Source organism: Culex quinquefasciatus, chromosome 2 (genome assembly GCF_015732765.1).
Source record: "Culex quinquefasciatus strain JHB chromosome 2, VPISU_Cqui_1.0_pri_paternal, whole genome shotgun sequence".
In the NCBI taxonomy this organism is placed as follows: domain Eukaryota; kingdom Metazoa; phylum Arthropoda; class Insecta; order Diptera; family Culicidae; genus Culex; species Culex quinquefasciatus.
This window is the reverse complement of record NC_051862.1, coordinates 203,352,453-203,372,468: the sequence shown is the minus strand read 5'-3', so window position 1 is coordinate 203,372,468 and position 20,016 is coordinate 203,352,453. Positions and strand designations below refer to the sequence as shown.

Here is a 20,016-nt window from a genome sequence, read left to right as displayed (position 1 = left end):
CCATTTTTATATAAAAGCAAAATAAGATGTTCTAATGATAACAAACGATGAAAAACGTTGCTTTTATTGATACTTGATCATCCATATTCAATAAAACATTATTTACGTCGTTTTTTTTTTTGAAGAAAAACAAACATAACTTCTTTTAAAATCACCAACGTCGATATCACCCTGCTGTCACTGAGGGGGGCGCTTTGTTATGATTCGTTTTTCTTCGCCGAATGTACATGGCGCTTTTTTCATGTTGCTTTTTTTTCGTCATGAGGTTTATGTAGCCTTTTGTTTGACAGGTTGACAGGGCTATATAAACAGGGACTGCTGATGGCAGAGACTTTGTTTATGTTGCTTTATTTAAAATCATGATTAAACAGACTTTACTGAAGTAACTTTTGCTCATTTTTGGTGGAGAGGTAGCTTATTAGAAGTACTTTCAGAATATACAATAACCCAGAAAGTGTCAAAATGTACATGATGCCTTTTGAAATGTTACCGTCGAAATAATAAAAAGTATGTATTCCCTTTACATACAGATATTTCAAGGGTTATTTTTCTGTACATCTCACATAACTCATTCAAATACACCACATGGGTAACATCCAGTCAAACTTGGAGAGTTGCAGCTGAAAAAGCCAGCATGTAGATAACCTGCACTGCACAGCAAAATAATCAAAGAAACCTCTTCAAAAGATACCGTCATGCAGTGCCGGGTTGCCTACATGCGGGCAGTTTTTCGACGGGAGCTTTTCGGTTTGACCACCAGGCGACGCCAAAACCATTTTGACAGTTTGTGTTTCCGGGCAAAAAAGAAGAAGAACACAGCGAAGAAAAACAAGAAGTTCTTTCCGTCACTTTAGTTTCGATAAAGTAGACACATTTTGTCAAAGGTGCGCAAAATTTCGCGTTAAAACCGGTGTTTTTATGCCTGAAAGTGGCGGAATATCTCGCAAATGTATCGCTGGCGCCCCGGGGAATCGGTTCCGGAAGGAATTTAGTCGTTGATTTGTGAAATTGGTGGTTTTTAAGCGGGAGAAAGATTTTGTTGACGTTCCGCCTAACCTCGCGTTCCGACCGCGGTCAACAATGTTTTGATCATTGATGTTTGTGTTTCCGGTTTGGAGGGTGGGAATCGGTTTAGGTTTCCCGCGGGGCCCAGCGATGCGATTGCGCGAAATTTCATCAGCAGGAATGATTGCTTAAAATAGTTAGTGACTTTAACTTTTCGTTTTAGCTAATTCACCAAGATGGTCCAGCGATTGACCCTGCGACGACGTCTGTCGTACAACACCAAGTCCAACAAGCGACGTGTGTGAGTATCTTACTGGTTCCGGAACATTTCCACGAATTACGCACAATGTTTGCTACCATTGGAAAGTTCGCAAAAGTGACTTTGTGATGCTACTATTTGTGCAAGAGAAAACCCGCCAGTGATATCCCTTTGCCTGTTGGACCTGGGCCACACACAGTGGCCATCGGGTGCCAGCACTTCCATCGGATATTACACGACCACTGTGAAGCAGAATTTGCCAGTTGCTGGTTGAGTTATCTTGAAAATTATAGATGTTTTACTGAGCTTTATGAAAAGCGAGAGAAACCTTCGATTTGAAAGTTCAAAGTAAACAAGCCACTATTTTAGTTTCATTAAAATAGTGGCTTGGCAAGAACTATTTGCCAAGAAGTAAAATTTCTTGAAAGCTAGCCGGATGAGAGCTTAATATCTGGAGTTTTTTTTAAATGGTCCAATAAACAAAATTTTAAGCTTTTGCTTTTTGGGTGTTTTTAATACCTCTGACTCAAGGCGGTTTCAAAAACACCCAAAAAGCAAAAACTGGAAATTTGGTTTATTAAATCTTAAAAAAAACTCCAGATATGTAGATGATGAGAACTATTCTCTAAAAAAATAGAAGAACAAAATCTGTGACTTGCCTACGATTAATCTTCAAATCTATTTTACGCGCAATTTTTGCTACCATTGTTCAACGATTCTCGCTAGTTTTACAATGCTACAAATTGCGCTAGAACAACTCGCCAAGAGCACTCTTTTGCCTATTGATTCTTCGTTGAACCGTGAAGATTCGATACTTCCATCGAGTGTTACAGCCGAATTCTCTTTAAAAAACCACTTGTTAACTTCTTGAAGCTGCACAATTTTTGCTACCATTGTTCAACGAATCCCCCGGTTTACAGTGCTACAAATTGTGCTAGAGCAAATCAGGACACTCTTTTGCCTATTGATTCTTTCGTTTGAAACTCCGTAAAGATTCGATACTTCCATCGAGTGTCACACTTGCTTTGAATCTCCAAACCTCAAGTAGAGAATCACTTCAAACATTCAGATTGTAATTCGCTCTCTTTTCTGCCCCCTTCCAGTGTCCGCACGCCCGGCGGCCGGCTGGTCTACCTGTACGTGAAGAAGCAGCGCACCGTGCCGAAATGTGGCCAGTGCAAGGAGAAGCTGAGCGGCATTAAGCCGTCCCGCCCGAGCGAGCGTCCGCGCATGTGCCGCCGCCTCAAGACGGTGACGCGCACCTTCGGCGGTGTCCTGTGCCACCGCTGTCTGCGCGAGCGCATCATCCGCGCCTTCCTGATCGACGAGCAGAAGGTCGTCAAGGTGCTGAAGGCCCAGCAGCTCGGCAAGCCCGTCAGCAAGCCGCCGAAGATCCCGAAAGCGCCGGCCAAGGCCGAGGCCGCCGCCGCCAAGAGCAAGTAAACGCGCCGGGATTGGGGGAAGCTGATGTTTAATTTATAAGAACACTCCAAACTGCTACAAAACAAAATCAATAAACTGGAAGTTTAAAAGCTGGATCTATCGATGGTAAGTCGGCGCGCTGTTTTCGATTGTCCGAAATCCTGCAGGGATCAAAAGCTGGATTGACATCGCAGATTGAGCTCTAAGGGTGTCTCCGCAAATACCGAAGCAAAAGAAATGTGCACTGCATGGAGTAGGTATCTGTCACGGTAGCAAATTTCGACGGTAACATTTCAAAAGGTACATTTTGACACTTTCTGGGTTATTGCATATTCTGAAAGTACTCCTAATAAGCTACCTCTCCACCAAAAATGTGAGTGGGTCTCGTGGCGCAGGGGTAGCGGCTTCGGCTGCCGATCCCGATGATGCTATGAGACGCGGGTTCGATTCCCGCCTTATCCACTGAGCTTCTATTGGATGGTGAAGTAAAACGTCGGTCCCGGTTTCTCCTGTCTCGTCAGAGGCGCTGGAGCAGAAATCCCACGTTAGAGTAAGGCCATGCCCCGGGGGGCGTAGTGCCAATAGTTTCGTTTTTCGTTTCGTTTCCACCAAAAATGAGCAAAAGTTACTTCAGTAAAGTCTGTTTAATCATGATTTTAAATAAAGTAACATAAACAAAATCTCTGCCATCAGCAGTCCCTGTTTATATAGCCCTGTCAATCTGTCAAACAAAAGACTACATGAACCTCGTGACGAAAAAAAAGCAACATGAACAAAGCGCCATGTACATTCGGCGAAGAAAAACGAATCATAACAAACCGCTCCCCTCAATGACAGCAGGGTGATATAGACGTTGGTGATTTCAAATGAAGTTATGTTTGTTTTTCTCAAATAAAATTACGGAAATAATGTTTTCCATCGTTTGTTATCATTAGAACATCTTATTTTGCTTTTATATTAAATTGAATTGAAATGGAATTTAAAATGGATGCTCAACATTCTAATGCGTTTTTTCTCAAAACGCATGGTTTGTACATGAGGCTTTTTGAAATGTTGGCGTCGATTCGATTCAAGTTTATCTGGAAGCCCTGTCTTAGATAAATTTTAAATTACTAAGCAAATTACTAATTATCAATCTTAAAAGTGCTTTGAGCTGTTCATCTGCTCGTGCTTTTGACGCTATTAATTGAAATACCATGAAAATTTGATTTGTTTCACAGTGAATTAAAAAAAAAATAACTTCAAAAAGTTGCAAAAATTCTGAAATAATTTTATTAGAAAACATCACAAAAAAAAACAGAACCTAAAAAAAATCGAATAATTAAAGAAAACAAAAATTAAACAAATTGTTAATATTAAAGTCATTGTAAATTTTATTTTGAGTAAAAAAATCGAAATATACTTTAAATTTGATTTTTAAACTTATTTTATAATTTTTTTTTATTTAAAATTTGTTTTCCCAATTTTTAAATGAAAATATAACAAGTATTCTCGCTTACGTTTTCAAAAGGTTCTATGTGCAAAGAAAACCCAAGGCGCATTGGTTGTTTTGAAAAATAAATTATAAAAAACGTAAAATCTTCTAAAATGCAATAAAAACAAACAAAAAAAAAAATAAAAAAAGAAAATAAAAATTTACAAAACAGCCGAAAACATTTCAACATTCAAAAACAAAAAATAAACAAATCTGGAGCAACACGAGAAAAGGGCAGATAAGCATTTTGACAGTTTGAACTATTTTGCGTTTTCTCAAGCTTCGGGAAACTGTTGCACAATTAGGTTTTACGCCGACTCGGTTTTGAGGTTAGAAATTTGACAGCTTGGCTGCACTGTTTACATTTTTTGCACGTGTGTCTCCGTAAAAATGTGTGTGCGTGTGCGCTCGTGACGTCACGCTGCAAAACCTAATTAGGTTTTACGCCGACTCTACGAAGACCATAGGGCTTTTGTTAATTTGATTTGGTTAACCACGGTGGATTTTCTTGAAATAATTCGAACTGTCAAAAATCCACCAAAGCATCTACCACATTGATCGCACAAAAACCTTTGGTAGAAAAGTATCCACCGGTAGATGCTTTGGTGGATTTTTGACAGTTCGAATTATTTCAAGAAAATCCACCGCGGTTAACCAAATCAAATTAACAAAAGCCCTTATGTAAACAGTGCACACGAGCTGTCAAATGACGTCCCGGTGTAAAACCTAATTAGGTTTTACAGCGTGATGTCACGAGCGCACACGCACACACATTTTTACTGAGACACACGTGCAAAAAATGTAAACAGTGCAGCCAAGCTGTCAAATTTCTAACCTCCAAATCGAGTCGGCGTAAAACCTAATACTCGAAGTGTAAAACAATAGCTGGCTTCCTCTGATACCTCTCAACACATCAAGGTTGGTTAAATAGTTACTTGGTGTCTCGGGAATTGCAAAATAGTTGCAGCTGTCAAAAAGCTTATGCGCTCTTTTCATATGTTGCTCCAGAAATTAAAGATCCGAAGAAATCATAAATCTTTTAAAACATTACAAAATTTAGCCAAAATAAAAAATATGAAAAAATCAGAAAATCTAAAAAAATCAAAATTCAACAAGAAAGAAAATCAGTAAAAAATGACCAAAGAAAGCTACAATTTTCAAGACATTGAAATGCTAAAATTTAAGAAATAATTCTAAAAGGAAACACGAAATTATAAAATTCAGAAAATTTAAACAGTTCAAAAAAAATTAAACCAAAAAAATCTTTAATTCTAAAAATTTTCTTTTAAAAATTTAAAGATAGACTTTTTCACAATTTCAAATCTTTAAAAATTCAATAGTTTTAATCATTCAAAAAACAATTGAAAGAAATAGAAATTTTGAGAACATTAAAATAACAAAAAAAAATAAACATTAAGGCCGTTGCAAATATTTTTCAAAGTAAATGTCGCCTCCTTCAAAATTGGTTCACACAAATATTTCTTCAAAAAATTTCAAAAATTTTGTAATGTTAAAAGTCAAATCAACAGAAAACAATCGAAAGTGCATTTTCTGCATTGATAATCATATTTAGCATGTTTGTGCTGGATTAAAAATATTTAGAATTTTTATAAAATTTCAATGTACAGCAGCGCAATTTTTTTGCGAAAAAATAAATTTTCGTCAATACTTAGGTGTTTTGGAAACTAATGATTGCAAAACAAGTGGACAGGTGCATAATGCATTTTTGATGGCATTTCTAAATACTTTTTCATTAAAATGTTAAAACCGTGGTTCGTAAATTAATTTTTTAAACTCTTGTTTTTGCATAAAAAAACTTTTCGTGGGACATGAAAATTTAAAATGTTTTCAAAGGAGTTCAACAGTTGCAAAGTAACTGTTGTTACCTTACAAGTCGCATTATCAACGCCAGTCCGCAGTTTGTGTGCGCGTCGCCGCTTTTTTAAAATGTGCACCGTAGACAAAAACAGTGTTGTTCTGGTTTTTTGTCAACTCCAAACCCAACCAGGCCCGAAGCTTGTAAAAAATTCCTCGCAGACCTTCAAGTAAACCAAGAAAACTTGCGAGCATTGCAATTATGCAATAGAAGAAGAATAGCCGTGTTGCAGTTCGCCGACTCAGCATGGCCTCGTCCATCATCGACAAACCTCTGGTATATCAGGGTTGCAAAATCCCGATTTACCTGGACAACAACGCTACGGAAGTACGTGTGCTTGACCTACCTCTAGGCATAAGCAATGACGACGTAGTAAAAGTGATGACTAAAAAAAGGCAAAACTTTGACCATCACCAACGACCGCTGGATTAACTTCTTCCCAGGAATCCCAAATGGAGTTCGGACCCTGCGGATGTTGCTGAAACAGCCAGCGCCGAAATCAATCACTGTAAACAATGCTTCTGCAACAGTGACGATTATAGGCAAAAAATCGCTTTGCAAACTCAATGTAAAGAACAAAAAATGTGCGGATTCAACTAAAAAGGTGAACCAAAAAAGCAGTACACCACCGATTGAACCTGAGCCAAGTAGCAGCAGCAGCAGTAAAAGCAACAACAGTAAATCAGACCAACATCCAAAGCAAACAAGTCAAATTGACGAAGAAGACAACGATGGATTCGAGACCGTGCTTTCTAAGCACACTCGCAAAACCAGGAAACGTCTTCATGCATATTTGGACGCGGACGACGAGTTGACGACAAAACAAAGAGAGATGGCTGAAGAAGAAACAACAGATGAAGAAGACGAAGATGTCATAAAAGCAAAATATTATAGGAATAAGTGTTATGAAATAACTATTAAATCCCTGGAGGAAGAGGACGAAGACAAAATTGAAGAACTTGATAATTTAAAATCAAAATTTTCCGCTAAATATTTGAAACATAGACAGAAATATTTAGAAAAAAGGCATGGTAACAATTATTGCAATATAGCCAGACAAGTGATTTAAAACTATTGTTCGGGGTGTGGGGAGGATATGGCCGCGGCTGGCCAATCCTATTCAACGGACTGTATTGGGGAGGGAAAGTTCCACAGAAAGAAGAACACCGGCGGAGTTAAACTTTTCTCTCTTCTGTTTATTCTTGTGTTTCTACTCTACTGCTGCTGGGATCGCACACGACCGTCTCGTTTGGTGGTCGAGAAACTTCTTGCTGAGCGTCGCTCGTCGAACGCGTTGTTTTCCTTCATTTTCTGCTGTCAAACGGTTGCGCCGTTGTTGAGCAAGGGCGGCGTGATCTTTGGTTGCGCGGGAGGGGCAATTCTTCGTCGTAAGACCGAACATGCTCCCCCCGTTGAGTCCGCTCAACAGAAGACTCAGGTTCTCCGTGGTCATCCTCGATTGCGGGGTCGTCGTTTGGCGCTGGTACTGCTTATTCGAGGAACGCTGCTGGCCGGTCTGTCTACGCTTGCCTACGGAACACTTCCTGTGGGTTGGTTCGGCTTCATCCGTTGGAGTTCGTTCGCCGTCTAGGTTGACGATCGGATTGCGGGACTGCTCTCCTCGTCCGTGACTGGAGTATCGGTTGTCACTTCGAGGTATTCGCGCTGGATTGTCCGTGTTAGGCAGGTTGTTCGTGATCCACTCCTTCAGGCAGGTCCTGTAAACTGCGAGAATCAGTTGCCACCTCAGCGGCAAACCGGGTGATCGATTCAGTTGCGGCCGACTTTCGAGCGCCTTGATCTTTTGGAGGCGTTTTTTCGGTGATTTTTGGTGCTCGGAGTGGATGTATCTGGATTTGGGACTTCTACGTTCAGACTGGGTGTTCTTTTCCGTCGGCGTGAAGGTCTCGGATGTGTGTACCTTGAGTTGGTTTTGTGTGGGCTTCTTTTTGAGATGTGGTTCGTTCACAGTGGCTTCCGCTTCTGGCAGGTCGCAGGAGGTTTGCATGGTTGCTCGTGGTTCGCGATGTGCAGCTTGCTGCGATGCTTCGTTGGGCGGCTGGCTGCGTGGCTGATTCTTCGATGATAGGTCGATCTGGTTTCGTGGATCTTCAGCAGCAAATCTGTTGTCCTGGTTTTCCTGGAACCCAGGAAGGTCGCTGTCCAGGCGACCGCGACGGGCTTTCAGTTGGCAATCTTTGTCTGGCGCTTTCGCAGCAGCTGGCAAATGGGGATCGGGATCTGCTCTGGTTCGGCGGGTTGAAGAGTTCAGCTGTGCGGTCTTCGGGAAACTGTGCTGGTCTCGGGGAAATGTCTTCTGGTGGAGTTCGATCAGGAGATTCGCTGGGAACTGCTCGGTTACTTGCGTCCGTGCGTCACCGTTCGTGAGCGCACGCTGGGAATCGTGTTGGTCGGCTTTGGTCGAGCTTGGTGGGGCTGTTGGCATCAACTCAACTTCAGGTTGTGTTCCGCTGTCTTCGCGTACGACCTTCGATTCAGGGTTGTCTACAGAGACACGGCTGGCTTCAGGGATATCCGGACACTCGAAAGTTTGAGTAACAGTCGTCCAGGAACCGTCGTCCGGGTGGACATGGCCTCTCTTTGGTTTGTCATGGACAGAGGACACTGACAGGTCCTTCGGATCGGCAACGGTTGTTGCGAGGTGGTCACGCATGTCCACTCCGGTTTTCAAGATGTGTGCGGATTTTGGCTTGGGTCGGCAACTTGGACCGTTCGTTGAAGCTACACGACTTCGCAAAGCCGTATCTGCTTTCCGGGTTCCGGATCGGGATGGTGAGCTTGGGCTGCTTTTCGACGGAGAGTTGTTTCCACGAGGATTGCTGCTGTGCTGGTCGCCATTTGGGTACAGCATGTCTTGTTTGTCCGGTGCTTTCGCAGCTGTTGGCAGCTGCGGTTCGAGCCTCTGCTGATCGAGAATGTTTGGGAAGTTCACCGATGGAAGCAGTTCGGTTGCATCAAGAGATACTTCACCGTCCGTGGAGGCACGATAAAACTCACTCTGTTTGGATTTGGCTGAACGTCGCGGCGCTGTAGACGACGTTGCCTTGGCCATTTTGTCGGTGTCCACTTCTTCTTCGACGGTGCTGTCTGCGGCGGCAAGACTGGTATCAGGATTGTAGAGATTGACCATGTCTTGTGCAGCCGTCGGAGGCTCTGCTAGTCGCGGATCGTCTTTGAACTTCGTGAGCGACCGGTCATCCGGATGGGTTCGGTCGGTTCTGGATTCTTCGGAGTGGACTGCTTCTGTAAGCGGAGGCACGTCGTCCGTGCCGGTGTCGTCGTTGCTGGGATTCACGAACGCTCGCAGGTCCGTCTGGTCGTTCGGTTCGGGTATTGCCGGGATCGGTTCTCGGCTCTCGTTTGTAGTGTTTGGTTCGATGGTTGAGAAGAGGTCACGCATGACCACTTCGGATTCCAAGACATCGCTCGCGGATGTAGGCTTGGATCGGCGACATGGGCCGTTCGTTGGCGGGAAGAGGTCACGCATGACCACTTCGGATTCCAAGACATCGCTCGTGGATGTAGGCTTGGATCGGCGACGTGGGCCGTTCGTTGGCAGGATGCGACTTCGCAAAGCCGTATCCGCTTCCAGGTTTTGGGGCCTGGACCGGTTGTCGGTTCGCCCGGAGAGCTCCTTTCGGACGGACTCCCAGGACGCCATCGGAGTTGACCAGCTGCTGATCCTGTAAACCGTCGGCACTGAACTTTTCCAAGGGTGCTTTTCCGGCTGATGCTCAATGTTGTCTGCTGTGCTTGGTTCCGCTGCTGTGTTGCTCCTCAGAGCAATCAGCTTCTCCTCCAACGGCACGCCAGCTTCGTTGAAGAGTTGGTCGAACGATTCGCACTCAGTGTACTGTTCAGCGAGCGCCTCTTCCGGAACGCTTCCGATGATGAAACCGTGGAATTTGTTGTACTCACCGTACAGCTTCCAGAGGCCCGCCTTGAGCGATGTCAGCCGCTGCAGTGTCGGTTGTTGAAGGTTGAGCACCGTGTCTCGGAGCAGGCAAACCTTCTGTTTGGTGTTCTCACGCAATCGGGAGGCTTCCTCCAGCTCGCTCGTGGTGATCGGTTCCATTTTGAGCGGAAGTTCCGTTACAGGCTTGGCTGCAACGAAACTCTGCTGTTCGGTCCCAGCAGTCGGTCGGGTTGTTTTCGGTGCTTCCTTGGGCGGAAGATGTTCACCGTCACTTTTTTCTAGCACTGTTCTGCCGCAGCAGGGATCTTCTTCTCTTCCGGGTTCATGTTTGCACTTTCGGAACTTGTTTCCGGTTCACTTTTTTCACTGGGGTTCGATATTGGCACTTTCTCTGTAGGGACACCGGTGCTCCGGTTCCCTCTCCGGATTTTGGTAATCCAAAGTCACTTGTTCCGCGGTCGGAACTGGGTTGTCACTTTTTAGCGCTCGTGACGCACAAACACACACGCGTCGATTGTCGCACTTTTCGCACGCGGTGCACCGAAATCGAACGTGTTTCCACACGTTTACGCGAGCAGCAGCAAGAAGAACACACACACTTTGATCCGGTTCGGTTGGACCATGTTCGGGGTGTGGGGAGGATATGGCCGCGGCTGGCCAATCCTATTCAACGGACTGTATTGGGGAGGGAAAGTTCCACAGAAAGAAGAACACCGGCGGAGTTAAACTTTTCTCTCTTCTGTTTATTCTTGTGTTTCTACTCTACTGCTGCTGGGATCGCACACGACCGTCTCGTTTGGTGGTCGAGAAACTTCTTGCTGAGCGTCGCTCGTCGAACGCGTTGTTTTCCTTCATTTTCTGCTGTCAAACGGTTGCGCCGTTGTTGAGCAAGGGCGGCGTGATCTTTGGTTGCGCGGGAGGGGCAATTCTTCGTCGTAAGACCGAACAACTATGTAACCTTTCCTCTTCCACTATCCACCTTAAAGAGAGATGAATGCACAATGGTGTAAAGTCTCTATAATAAAAAAAGGAGTTCAAAAAACATGGAACCATCCATAAACCACGTGACGACAGTGGACACGTGGCGTTATCAGATCTTCGATTGAGAAAAAATCAGAAACAAAAAGAAAAAAAAACAATCAATTCAACTAATCCAGTAAATTTTAAATAAATTCCAAAATGAAATAAAAAAAATTGAAATTACAAGCCTAGGTTTCAACATTCGGATGAAAAAAGTGTTTTAAAATGCATTTTAAAGGAGTACGGTTGCTTTCCAATCATTAGTTATGAAAATACGCAACAAATAAAAAATTAAATCTCAGTATTCTAAAAAAATAAAAAATCGAAAAAAATACAAACTGAAAAATGTTACTATTTGCAGTCAAAATTTTTAACAAATTAAAAAGATCTTCCAAATTTCAATGGAAATTCAAGGGCAACCACCTGAAATCAATTTTAAATGCATTTCCCTGTGTTCATAATCATTTTTAGGTATGTTTTGATTAATTCAAACATTATTTGAATCATTAAAAACTTTCGTGAAATCTTCCTTTTTTGCAAATTTCAAAACAACTGAAGTACTGTGAAACGCATTTTAAAACTTTTTTTTTTACTTAGACTTCGTTCTTCACAAAAATAAAAGAAGAGGAATTATCAAATATTTGTCTTTATTACAAAATGTCAAACAAAACATTATAAGAATAGTCAACACTTAACCTAGCAGTACTTTGGAATGATCAATCCCTTCATCATGTCGAAACTATTCCCGTCCGGATGCACACAAATTGGCTGCCCAGCTCCATCCACCTTCACCAGCAAATATCCGTACTCGTCGATACCGGCAACCGTTCCGGTAACGTCCAGCCCATCTCTATCCCGAATCGTTACACTCTGTCCTTCGTGCAACCAATACCTCCTGTACAAATCGTACAACACTTCCACCTTCCCTCGCTGAACCTCTTCAAAGATCCGCTCAATCTCGTTGAATATCTGCGCCAACAGCTGCTCGTACCCCAACGCCCTCAATCGCTCCCTCCTCTCCCGATTAAACTCGCCGATCACATCGTTCACGCACGTCGTCGGCGTCGAGTTACTCAAATTTACCCCGCAACCAACGTTCACGACGGCCCGCGATCCCTCCAACTGCGAGTTGACGATGATCCCACCCAGTTTGCTCCTTCCGTTGGCGTACACGTCGTTTGGCCACTTGAGCCGCACGTCCAGCTCGCCGTACCCGGGTTGGTTCCGAATCCCGAGCACGATGCCCAGTGCGACCAGGTGCTGAACCATTGGGAGTCGCTGGCCGAGCGGACTGTCCAGCGGGACGTGCAGTTGGAGGGAGAACATGGCACAACCGTCCGGGCTGAGCCACTGGTTGCGGTTTCGGCCGGTTCCGCGCGATTGACGGCGTGGGATGGCGACGAAGCCGTGCGGCAGGGTCGCGTTCGATACGATGATCATGGAGCTGGTGACGAGGGGGAGGTACAGGGTAAGGCGGCCGATTTTGTTTGTTTTGAGGTGATCGTTGAAGAATTGGGTGGAGAAGTCTTCCGGGGGTTGGTCTGTGAGAACTGGGAGATGAGATTCGGACGCCGCTGGGATGAGGTCTGATTTGGAGCAGAACTGTAGCGTTAGATCGCTGACCTTGAGCTCGTTGGGAATACTTAGGTCGCTCAGGAAACTACGCTTAACTTCTTCTGAACCAATTAGGAAGGCACTTTGATAGCAGGAAGCTTCATGATCGTGTGATGTCTTGAACTTTATTCCAAGTTCTGAGCTTAACACATGCTTGAAGATCCCCAGGTTCTGCTTGTTGTCTTCGTATGGGACAAACTCGATCTGCGTTGAGATCGCTCTTCCGCAGGTCTTCAGTTCATCTACCGCAATTATACTCACAGTCCGACTCGTGTCTCCACGAGCGATCACTTCAACCTGAACTTCATGCTCCTCACCCCTCAGATCTCTTAAATGCTTCATGACCCGTGTTACGCCTTCAACCTCATAACAATCAAACAGCCCCACAACATCCGAACAAACGCCCAGCAACTTGCCCCCGTTCAGAAAGTAATCCGCAAACACCTCCGCCAGCGACGTCTCCAACCTGCCGTGGACAATCAGCGCCGCCGTACTATCGGGCCAGGCTCGACCGCGGACCTGCTCCGCACTCAACGGGTACACCGTGTAGCGATCGGGTTCCAGAGTTCGCTGAAGAGTTGCTATCAGTTCGAGGCGTACGGGCTCCACCTCGGAGTAGACGAGAATGTTGGGAGGTTTGCTGGACATGGTGGTTGTGGAGTTGTTGTGGTCAATCCGGCGACCCAGTTGGCATCGGAACGTGTTGAGTTGGTACTGGAACAGCTGCTTCCGGTGGAGGTTCGCGGATACTAGGCTTCTGGCGACTGTTTATTAGAAGAATGTAGACTTAGTTTAGGTTCGAGTTACATAATTCGTACATTACCATACAGTTGAACATGTTTTGGCCATTAATTTGAGCACTTTTGCTTGTTGACTTGTGTCGCACCAAACAAAATAGAGCGTTCACTAATGACTACGGAATGGGTCTATCGGCAGACATAAACATTACACGTGTCTGACTCTCCCTCTCTTCACTTCGTACGATTTTCGGTGTCAAAATTCTCAAGTATCAGTCAACATAAGAGAATGAGAGTAAGCAAAGAGACTAGAGAGAGCGAGAGAAAAAAAAATGTAACAGTTTAGGTAAAAAAATGGATGGGCGGATTTTTTTTTTCATTCTACTTTTAATTTATTGAATTCCAAGATATGGATATGAATTCGGTATCTAGAGAAGGAATTTAACTTTCTGATCGATTTAGTGTCTTGGGAAAATTTGCAAGTTATGACTAGGGAGCAGTTCTCTACGAAATCGGTCTTTTTTTAGAATTTTAATTTTTATATTTTTTAATCCGGCTGAAACTTTTATGGTGCCTTTGGTATGCCCAAAGAAGCCATTTTGAATCATAAGTTTGTCCATATAATTTTTCAAACAAATTTGGCAGCTGTCCATACAAAAGTGATGAATGAAAATTCAAAAATCTGTATCTTTTGAAGTAATTTTTTGATCGATTTGGTGTCTTCGGCAAAGTTGTAGGTATGGATATGGACTTCACTGGAAAAAAATGATACACGATAAAACAATTTTTGGTGATTTTTGCCTTCCTCACCTCAATGAGGAAAGGCTATAAAATCACTCGAAAAATGAACTTCTTTATTCGACCTCGTAGACCTACCTTCACGTATACCTTTCGACTCAGAAACAAATTCTGAACAAATGTCTGTGTGTGTGTCTGGATGTGAGTCCGTGCACCCAAAAAATGTGCACTCGATTATCTCCGGACTGGCTGAACCGATTTGGACCGTTTTGGTCTCATTCGATCCGTCTTGGGGTCCCACAAGACCCTAGTTAATATTATGAAGTTTAGAAAAGTACTTCAAAAGTTATGCTTAAAAACGATTTTAGCTAAACTTCGAAAGATTGTAAAAGGGTGGTTTTTGTAAGAAACCCCGTCTTGTTATACATTTTTAGAAAGGTATTGAAAAGACCTTTCCAACGAGCCCAAAACATAGAAGATCTGACAACCCTAGCAAAAGTTATTGGCAATTAAGTGTTATTTACCCGCTTTTTCTAGGCCGGATCTCATATATTTTGATGAAAACGTTGTCCGGATCTATCATGCGACCCATCGTTGGATAGGTAATCAAAAGACCTTTCTAATGAGCCCAAAACATTGAAGATCTGATAGCCCTATCAAAAGTTATGGGCACTTAAGTGTCATTCGTACTCATTTTAGAGGCCGGATCTCAAATATTTCGATAAAAATGTTAGCCGGGTCCATAATGCGACCCGTCGTTAGTTGGATAATTGAAAGACCTTTCTAATGAGCTCAAAACATTGAAGATCTGATAACCCTATCAAAAGTTATGAGCACTTAAGTGTCATTCGTACACATTTTAGAGGCCGGATTAACCTTCAGGAAGTCGCGTGTTTTCGCCTTTCTTACAAGTGCCCTTACAAACTGTGTACAAAGTACACGTACGTGACCTCCGGTGGGTTAAGTGCCCATTACGCGGATGCGTAATCAATAGCCTTTTCCAACGAATCCAAAGGATTGAAGATCTGACCACCCTATTAAGCGTTTCGAACCGAGAAAATCTCCGGAATAGCAGGCCATCGGGTCTGGAATATTTTGTTTCGGTGCTAATCAAGAAAAATAAATCGAAATAAATGTCACTTCTTTCTTTACATTGTTTTTTTTTTTTTTTTATTAACGTAACGTTGTTTTGAGTTTCGGATGTAGGATGTAGATAATTCGATGAAACTAATCGGCGGCCACTCGCTGGCCGAAGTACCGCTTCAAATACTTATCTTCCGGTGACCACTGGTACGGTGGCTGCATCAGCAGGCCCAACGTCGACCCGGGAACTCCGTCTAGAACCGCGTTTCTAACGCCTCGTGCGTTTCCAGCGTCGTGGTTCCATCGGCACATGAGCGACCATCGGGACACGCAAATTGCTTATGACTGAAAGAACGCTTCTTAGTTAGTTTGACACCTTCAAGTTTTGTCCTTAACAAATTTCCGGTATACTCACTCTACAGTTAGAAGATTCTCGATTCTGGGCCAACATTTGAAGAGTTGTTGGCTAGTCGTGGTGGATATGTAGTGGATGGACCTGGTGTTTGGTCCAGTTGGTTGCCTGAACCATAAAAAAAAACATGGAGACAGCGTTCCGTCGTGGTGTTCATCGTCGTCAATCGATCGGCTCGTTAGCAGTTATAAATTCTTGTTGAGAAACTGCTAGTGAATAATCAAATGAAAACTTAAAATCAATAATAAAACTTAAATTACCTTTTGGCTTGAAAATCGGATTGTTTTTGTTGTGGTTTCGAATTATTTTGACAGATACGAAAGGGATAGAAAAAGAGACGATAAAAACGATTAAAAATTACCGTGACGGGAGAAAAGGTGGATTCTGCAAATTTGCACGCTTATTTGCACAGAGAAAAAGCATTACACATTTCCAGAACTGGTTTACACACTGCGAGATCAAATATATATTATCCCAAGTATAGAGATCTCCACGGTTTCTCTCATGCACACCATGAATCTGTGTTAGTATTTGTATTCAAAGTATTGATTCCATTCCAAGCAGCTGATTATGTTTATAGAGTTATCTACGTGCGCATGTATTGTGTGTACGTACACGAAAAAGATTGAGGTTAAATTTTGTACCCTCCAGCAAAACAAATGGCTTGCTAGTGTGCGTGAGATCGGGCTTAGATAACTCTATACTATTTTTACGCAGACATAGGCAAATCGAGTAGCCAAACTCGCCTGTAAAAACCAGCTGTTTACCACGTGCTCGTGGTACAGTGAACTCTCTCATTGTCGATATTGAAGGAACCGTCGAGAACGGGAGTTATCAATTTATAGAACGAAAAATCAAAGCAATCTATTTGAAGGGACTGAAAAATTTATTGACAGCTGGAGCAATATTGATATCGAGAAGATCGACAGCCAGAGAGTCCACTGTATAACAAAGGACACAGCTGATTTTGACAGACGAATCATTCTACTCGATTTGCCTTTGTCTTCGTGTAAATTTTGTTACAAACTAATTAGTTAACACACTCGCGGAGTTTTGCCTTCCAGCTGGGAGTTTTGCCTTCCTCACCTTACTGAGGAAAGGCTATAAAATCACTCGAAAAATGAAATTCTTAATATGAATTCCTGGGCCCACCTTCACGTATACATATCAACTCAAATTCTGAGCAAATGTATGTGTGTGTGGTGGGACGTTGATCAAAAAAATTTGCACTGGATTATCTCGGCACTGGCTCAACCGATTTTGTCTGTTTTGGTCTCATTCGATCCGTCTTGGGGTCCCATAAGCCGCTATTGAACATATTGAAGTTCAGTTAAGTACTTCAAAAGTTATGCTAAAAAACGATTTTAACACAAGTCCGAAAGATTGTAAAAAGTGAGGAAGGTACCAACCACCTAAAGGTGGATTAAGTAACGTTTTTATTAAACTTTTTGCAAAAGAACACTATTTTTTTATATGTTTTAGAGGACATCAAATGCCAACTTTCCAGAAATTTCCAGGTTGTGCAAAAAATCATTGACCGAGTTATGAATTTTTGAATCAATGCTGATTTTTTAAAAAAATCGAAATATTGGTCGCAAAAATTTTTCAACTTCATTTTTCGATGAAAAATCAAATTTGCACTCAAAAAGCACTTCAGTGAAATTTTGATAAGAGGCACCGTTTTCAAGTTAAGGCCATTTTAGGTACATTTTTTGAAAAATAGTCACAGTTTTCCTTTTTTTAAAATTAGTGCACATGTTTGCCCACTTTTGAAAAATTTTGCTCTCTATATTTTGCTTTTTTGAACTTTGTTGATACGACGTTTAGTTGCTGAGATATTGCCATTCAAAGGTTTAAAAATATTAAAAATTGATGATTCCAAGTCTCACCCAAACAACCCACCATTTTCTAACGTCGATCTCTCAGCAACTAATGGTCCGATTATTTATCATTGTTAAAATGTGAAACATTCGTGAAATTTACCGATCTTTTCGAAAACTATATTTTCAAAAATTTTAAATCAGGACTAAAAAGTTGAATTTCGAAGATACGTCATTTTTAATTTTTGTTTTTTTTTAGAGAACAAAAAAATCTTTCAAGCTTTGGTCTAAAGTCTGGTTTACAGATAAGCAATTCTCTACCAAAACCGGAAATGTATTTTATTTGTATTTTTTGATTTGGCTCAAATTTTGTGGGGGGCCTTCCCTATGTCCAAATAAACTATTTTGTGTGATTGGTTCATCCATACAAGTCTCCATACAATTTTGGCTGCTGTCCATACAAAAATGGTATGTAAATATTCAAACAGATGTAACTTTTGAGTGAATTTTCTGATCAATTTGGTGTCTTGGGCAAAGTTGTAGGTATTGTTGAGGACTTTTGAGAAAAAAATAGGTACAAGGAAAAAAAATTGCAGATTTTTTAATCAACTTTTTTTTTACTAAAACTCATTTTCCCAAAATACGTGATTTTGGGTTTCGAGATTTTTTTGATATGTTTTAGGGGACAAAAATCCGCAACTTTTGAGCGATAGAGAAACATGGTCAAAAAATCTGCCGCCGAGTTATAAATTTTTGAAAAAATAGTGATTTTTGGAAAAAAATCGAAGTTTCATGCAAAAACAAGTTTGACATTATTTTTTAATGCAAAATTGAATTTGCAATCGAAAAGTACTCTACAGATTTTTTGGTAAAGGGCCCACCATTTTCTAATGACCATATCTCAGCAACTAATGGTCCGATTTTCAATGTTAATACATGTAAAAAAAATTTCCGATTTTTTCGAAATTTTTTTTTTTAAGTCAAGACTAACATTTTAAAAAATCCAAGCATTGAATATAACGTCCATTTAAAATGCTAGTCTTGATTAAAAAAAAATCAAAATATTTTTTTCGAAGATTTAGAAAATTTCAATTTTCGTGTTTCTTTTTCTTAAAGCGGCTCTATCTCAGCAACCCGAGGTCCAATCTTCAATATCTCTTAGACAATTTTAAAGCAAATTTTCTGAACTTTAAAAAAAAAATTAGAAATGGTCACTATTTTTAAAAATCGAAAAATTGCAAATATTTCGCCAAAATCAAACTTTCGGTGGCTATATCTTGAAAACGGAGCCCTTTATCAAAAAATCTGTAGAGAACTTTTCGATTGCAAATTCAATTTTGCATTAAAAAATAATGTCAAACTTGTTTTTGCATGAAACTTCGATTTTTTTCCAAAAATCACTGTTTTTTCAAAAATTCATAACTCGGCGGCAGATTTTTTGACCATGTTTCTCTTTGGCTCAAAAGTTGCGGATTTTTGTCCCCTAAAATATATCAAAAAATCTAGAAAATCAAAAAATACGTATTTTGGGAAATTAAGTTTTAGTGAAAAAAAGTTGATTAAAAAATCTGCAATTATTTTTCCATGTACCTATTTTTTTCTCAAAAGTCCTCAACTTTGCCGAAGACTTGATCAGAAAATTGACTCAAAAGTTACAGCTGTTTGAATATTTACATACCATTTTTGTATGGACAGCAGCCGAATTTGTATGGAGACTTGTATGGGTGAACCAATGACGCAAAATAGCTTATTTGGTCATAGGGAAGGCTCCCACAAAGTTTAAGTCAAATCAAAAAATACAAAAAAATAAAAATGGTCGAAATCGGCCGATTTCGTAGAGAGTTGCTCAGATATGACTTTTTGAAAAAAACCTCTAAAAAAAAGACCTCTAAAAACGGATATTTTTGATTTTTAATAAGGATGGTACAAATTTTATTTAAAGTTTTTGTCTTCCCCTCTTCAAAGTTGGGCCAAAAATCGGGGGGCAGAGTTTTTTTTTTCAAAAAACTTCGAAATTTCAATGGAAATTTTAGTACAATCAGCTGAAATCAATTTAAAATGCGTGTCCCTGCGCTTAGAATCACTTTTAGCAGGTTTGAGTTAATTTACATTTTTTTTGAATTTTAGAAAATTTTCGATGTTTAAGTTTTTTTTTCGCTAAACTTTTTATGTTCGTCAAATATTTGATTTTTTGAAAATTAATGGTTGCAAAACAACTGAACTAGTGTAAAATGCATTTTAAAACACTTTTTTTATGCAAATGCCTTATAATATGGCTTGTTATTTAAATATTTATATTTTTTATTTTTCTACCAAAAATTTTCGAGACGTCAGTTGAAAATTACAGGCCAAAATTAGGTGCCACTTAGAAAAACTAATTCTCATCGATACGATTTTCTCAGCTTTTCAAAATTATTATCATGAGCAGGGATGGAATAATTGCGAAAAAAATCAATTTCGCTTGCGAACTTTCTTCACACCCGAAAGGGAGAGGGGGCAAATCACGCAAAAGAAAATCGCTCCCGAAATTCTCCAAGAAAATCAATCTGCTGATGATTTTTTGCCAGCCCCACTCAAAAATATTTATGTCCGATATCAGCGTTTGTATTTAATTTTCTA

General features: G+C 41.2%; 2 protein-coding genes and 1 long non-coding RNA gene across 4 annotated transcripts; 1 reads left to right on the top strand and 2 right to left on the bottom strand.

Moving 5' to 3' along the window:
• The first annotated feature begins 754 nt into the window (after window positions 1–754).
• On the top strand, window positions 755–2,816 carry LOC6038900 (60S ribosomal protein L34). Its single transcript, XM_001848547.2, has 3 exons — window positions 755–884; window positions 1,229–1,306; window positions 2,368–2,816. The coding sequence occupies exons 2-3, from the start codon at window positions 1,242–1,244 to the stop codon at window positions 2,705–2,707; spliced, it is 405 nt and encodes a 134-aa protein (XP_001848599.2). The 5' UTR covers window positions 755–884; window positions 1,229–1,241; the 3' UTR covers window positions 2,708–2,816.
• An 8,807-nt stretch (window positions 2,817–11,623) lies between these two features.
• Window positions 11,624–13,605, bottom strand: LOC6038902 (biotin--protein ligase). Of its 2 annotated transcripts, none has more exons than XM_038251393.1 (2): window positions 13,431–13,605; window positions 11,624–13,371 (listed from the first exon to the last, which is right to left on the bottom strand). In XM_038251393.1, exon 2 carries the CDS (start codon window positions 13,253–13,255, stop codon window positions 11,690–11,692), a length of 1,566 nt encoding a protein of 521 aa, XP_038107321.1. In that variant the 5' UTR covers window positions 13,256–13,371; window positions 13,431–13,605; the 3' UTR covers window positions 11,624–11,689. The 2 variants fall into 2 exon arrangements, with proteins under 2 accessions (XP_038107321.1, XP_038107320.1); XM_038251392.1 differs by having other exon boundaries at window positions 13,436–13,605.
• A 1,666-nt stretch (window positions 13,606–15,271) lies between these two features.
• Window positions 15,272–15,879, bottom strand: LOC119766584. Its single transcript, XR_005276995.1, has 3 exons — window positions 15,838–15,879; window positions 15,581–15,783; window positions 15,272–15,510 (listed from the first exon to the last, which is right to left on the bottom strand). It is a non-coding gene; the product is annotated as an uncharacterized LOC119766584 (long non-coding RNA).
• Between the last annotated feature and the right edge of the window lie 4,137 nt (window positions 15,880–20,016).

What these genes read in the sequence shown, in the direction of transcription:
- LOC6038900 (XM_001848547.2), top strand. Translation starts at nt 1,242, where the DNA reads ATGGTCCAGCGATTGACCCTGCGACGACGTCTGTCGTACAACACCAAG. An exon ending in AAGTCCAACAAGCGACGTGT is followed by an intron (nt 1,307 to 2,367) that starts GTGAGTATCTTA and finishes GCCCCCTTCCAG; the next exon opens with TGTCCGCACGCCCGGCGGCC.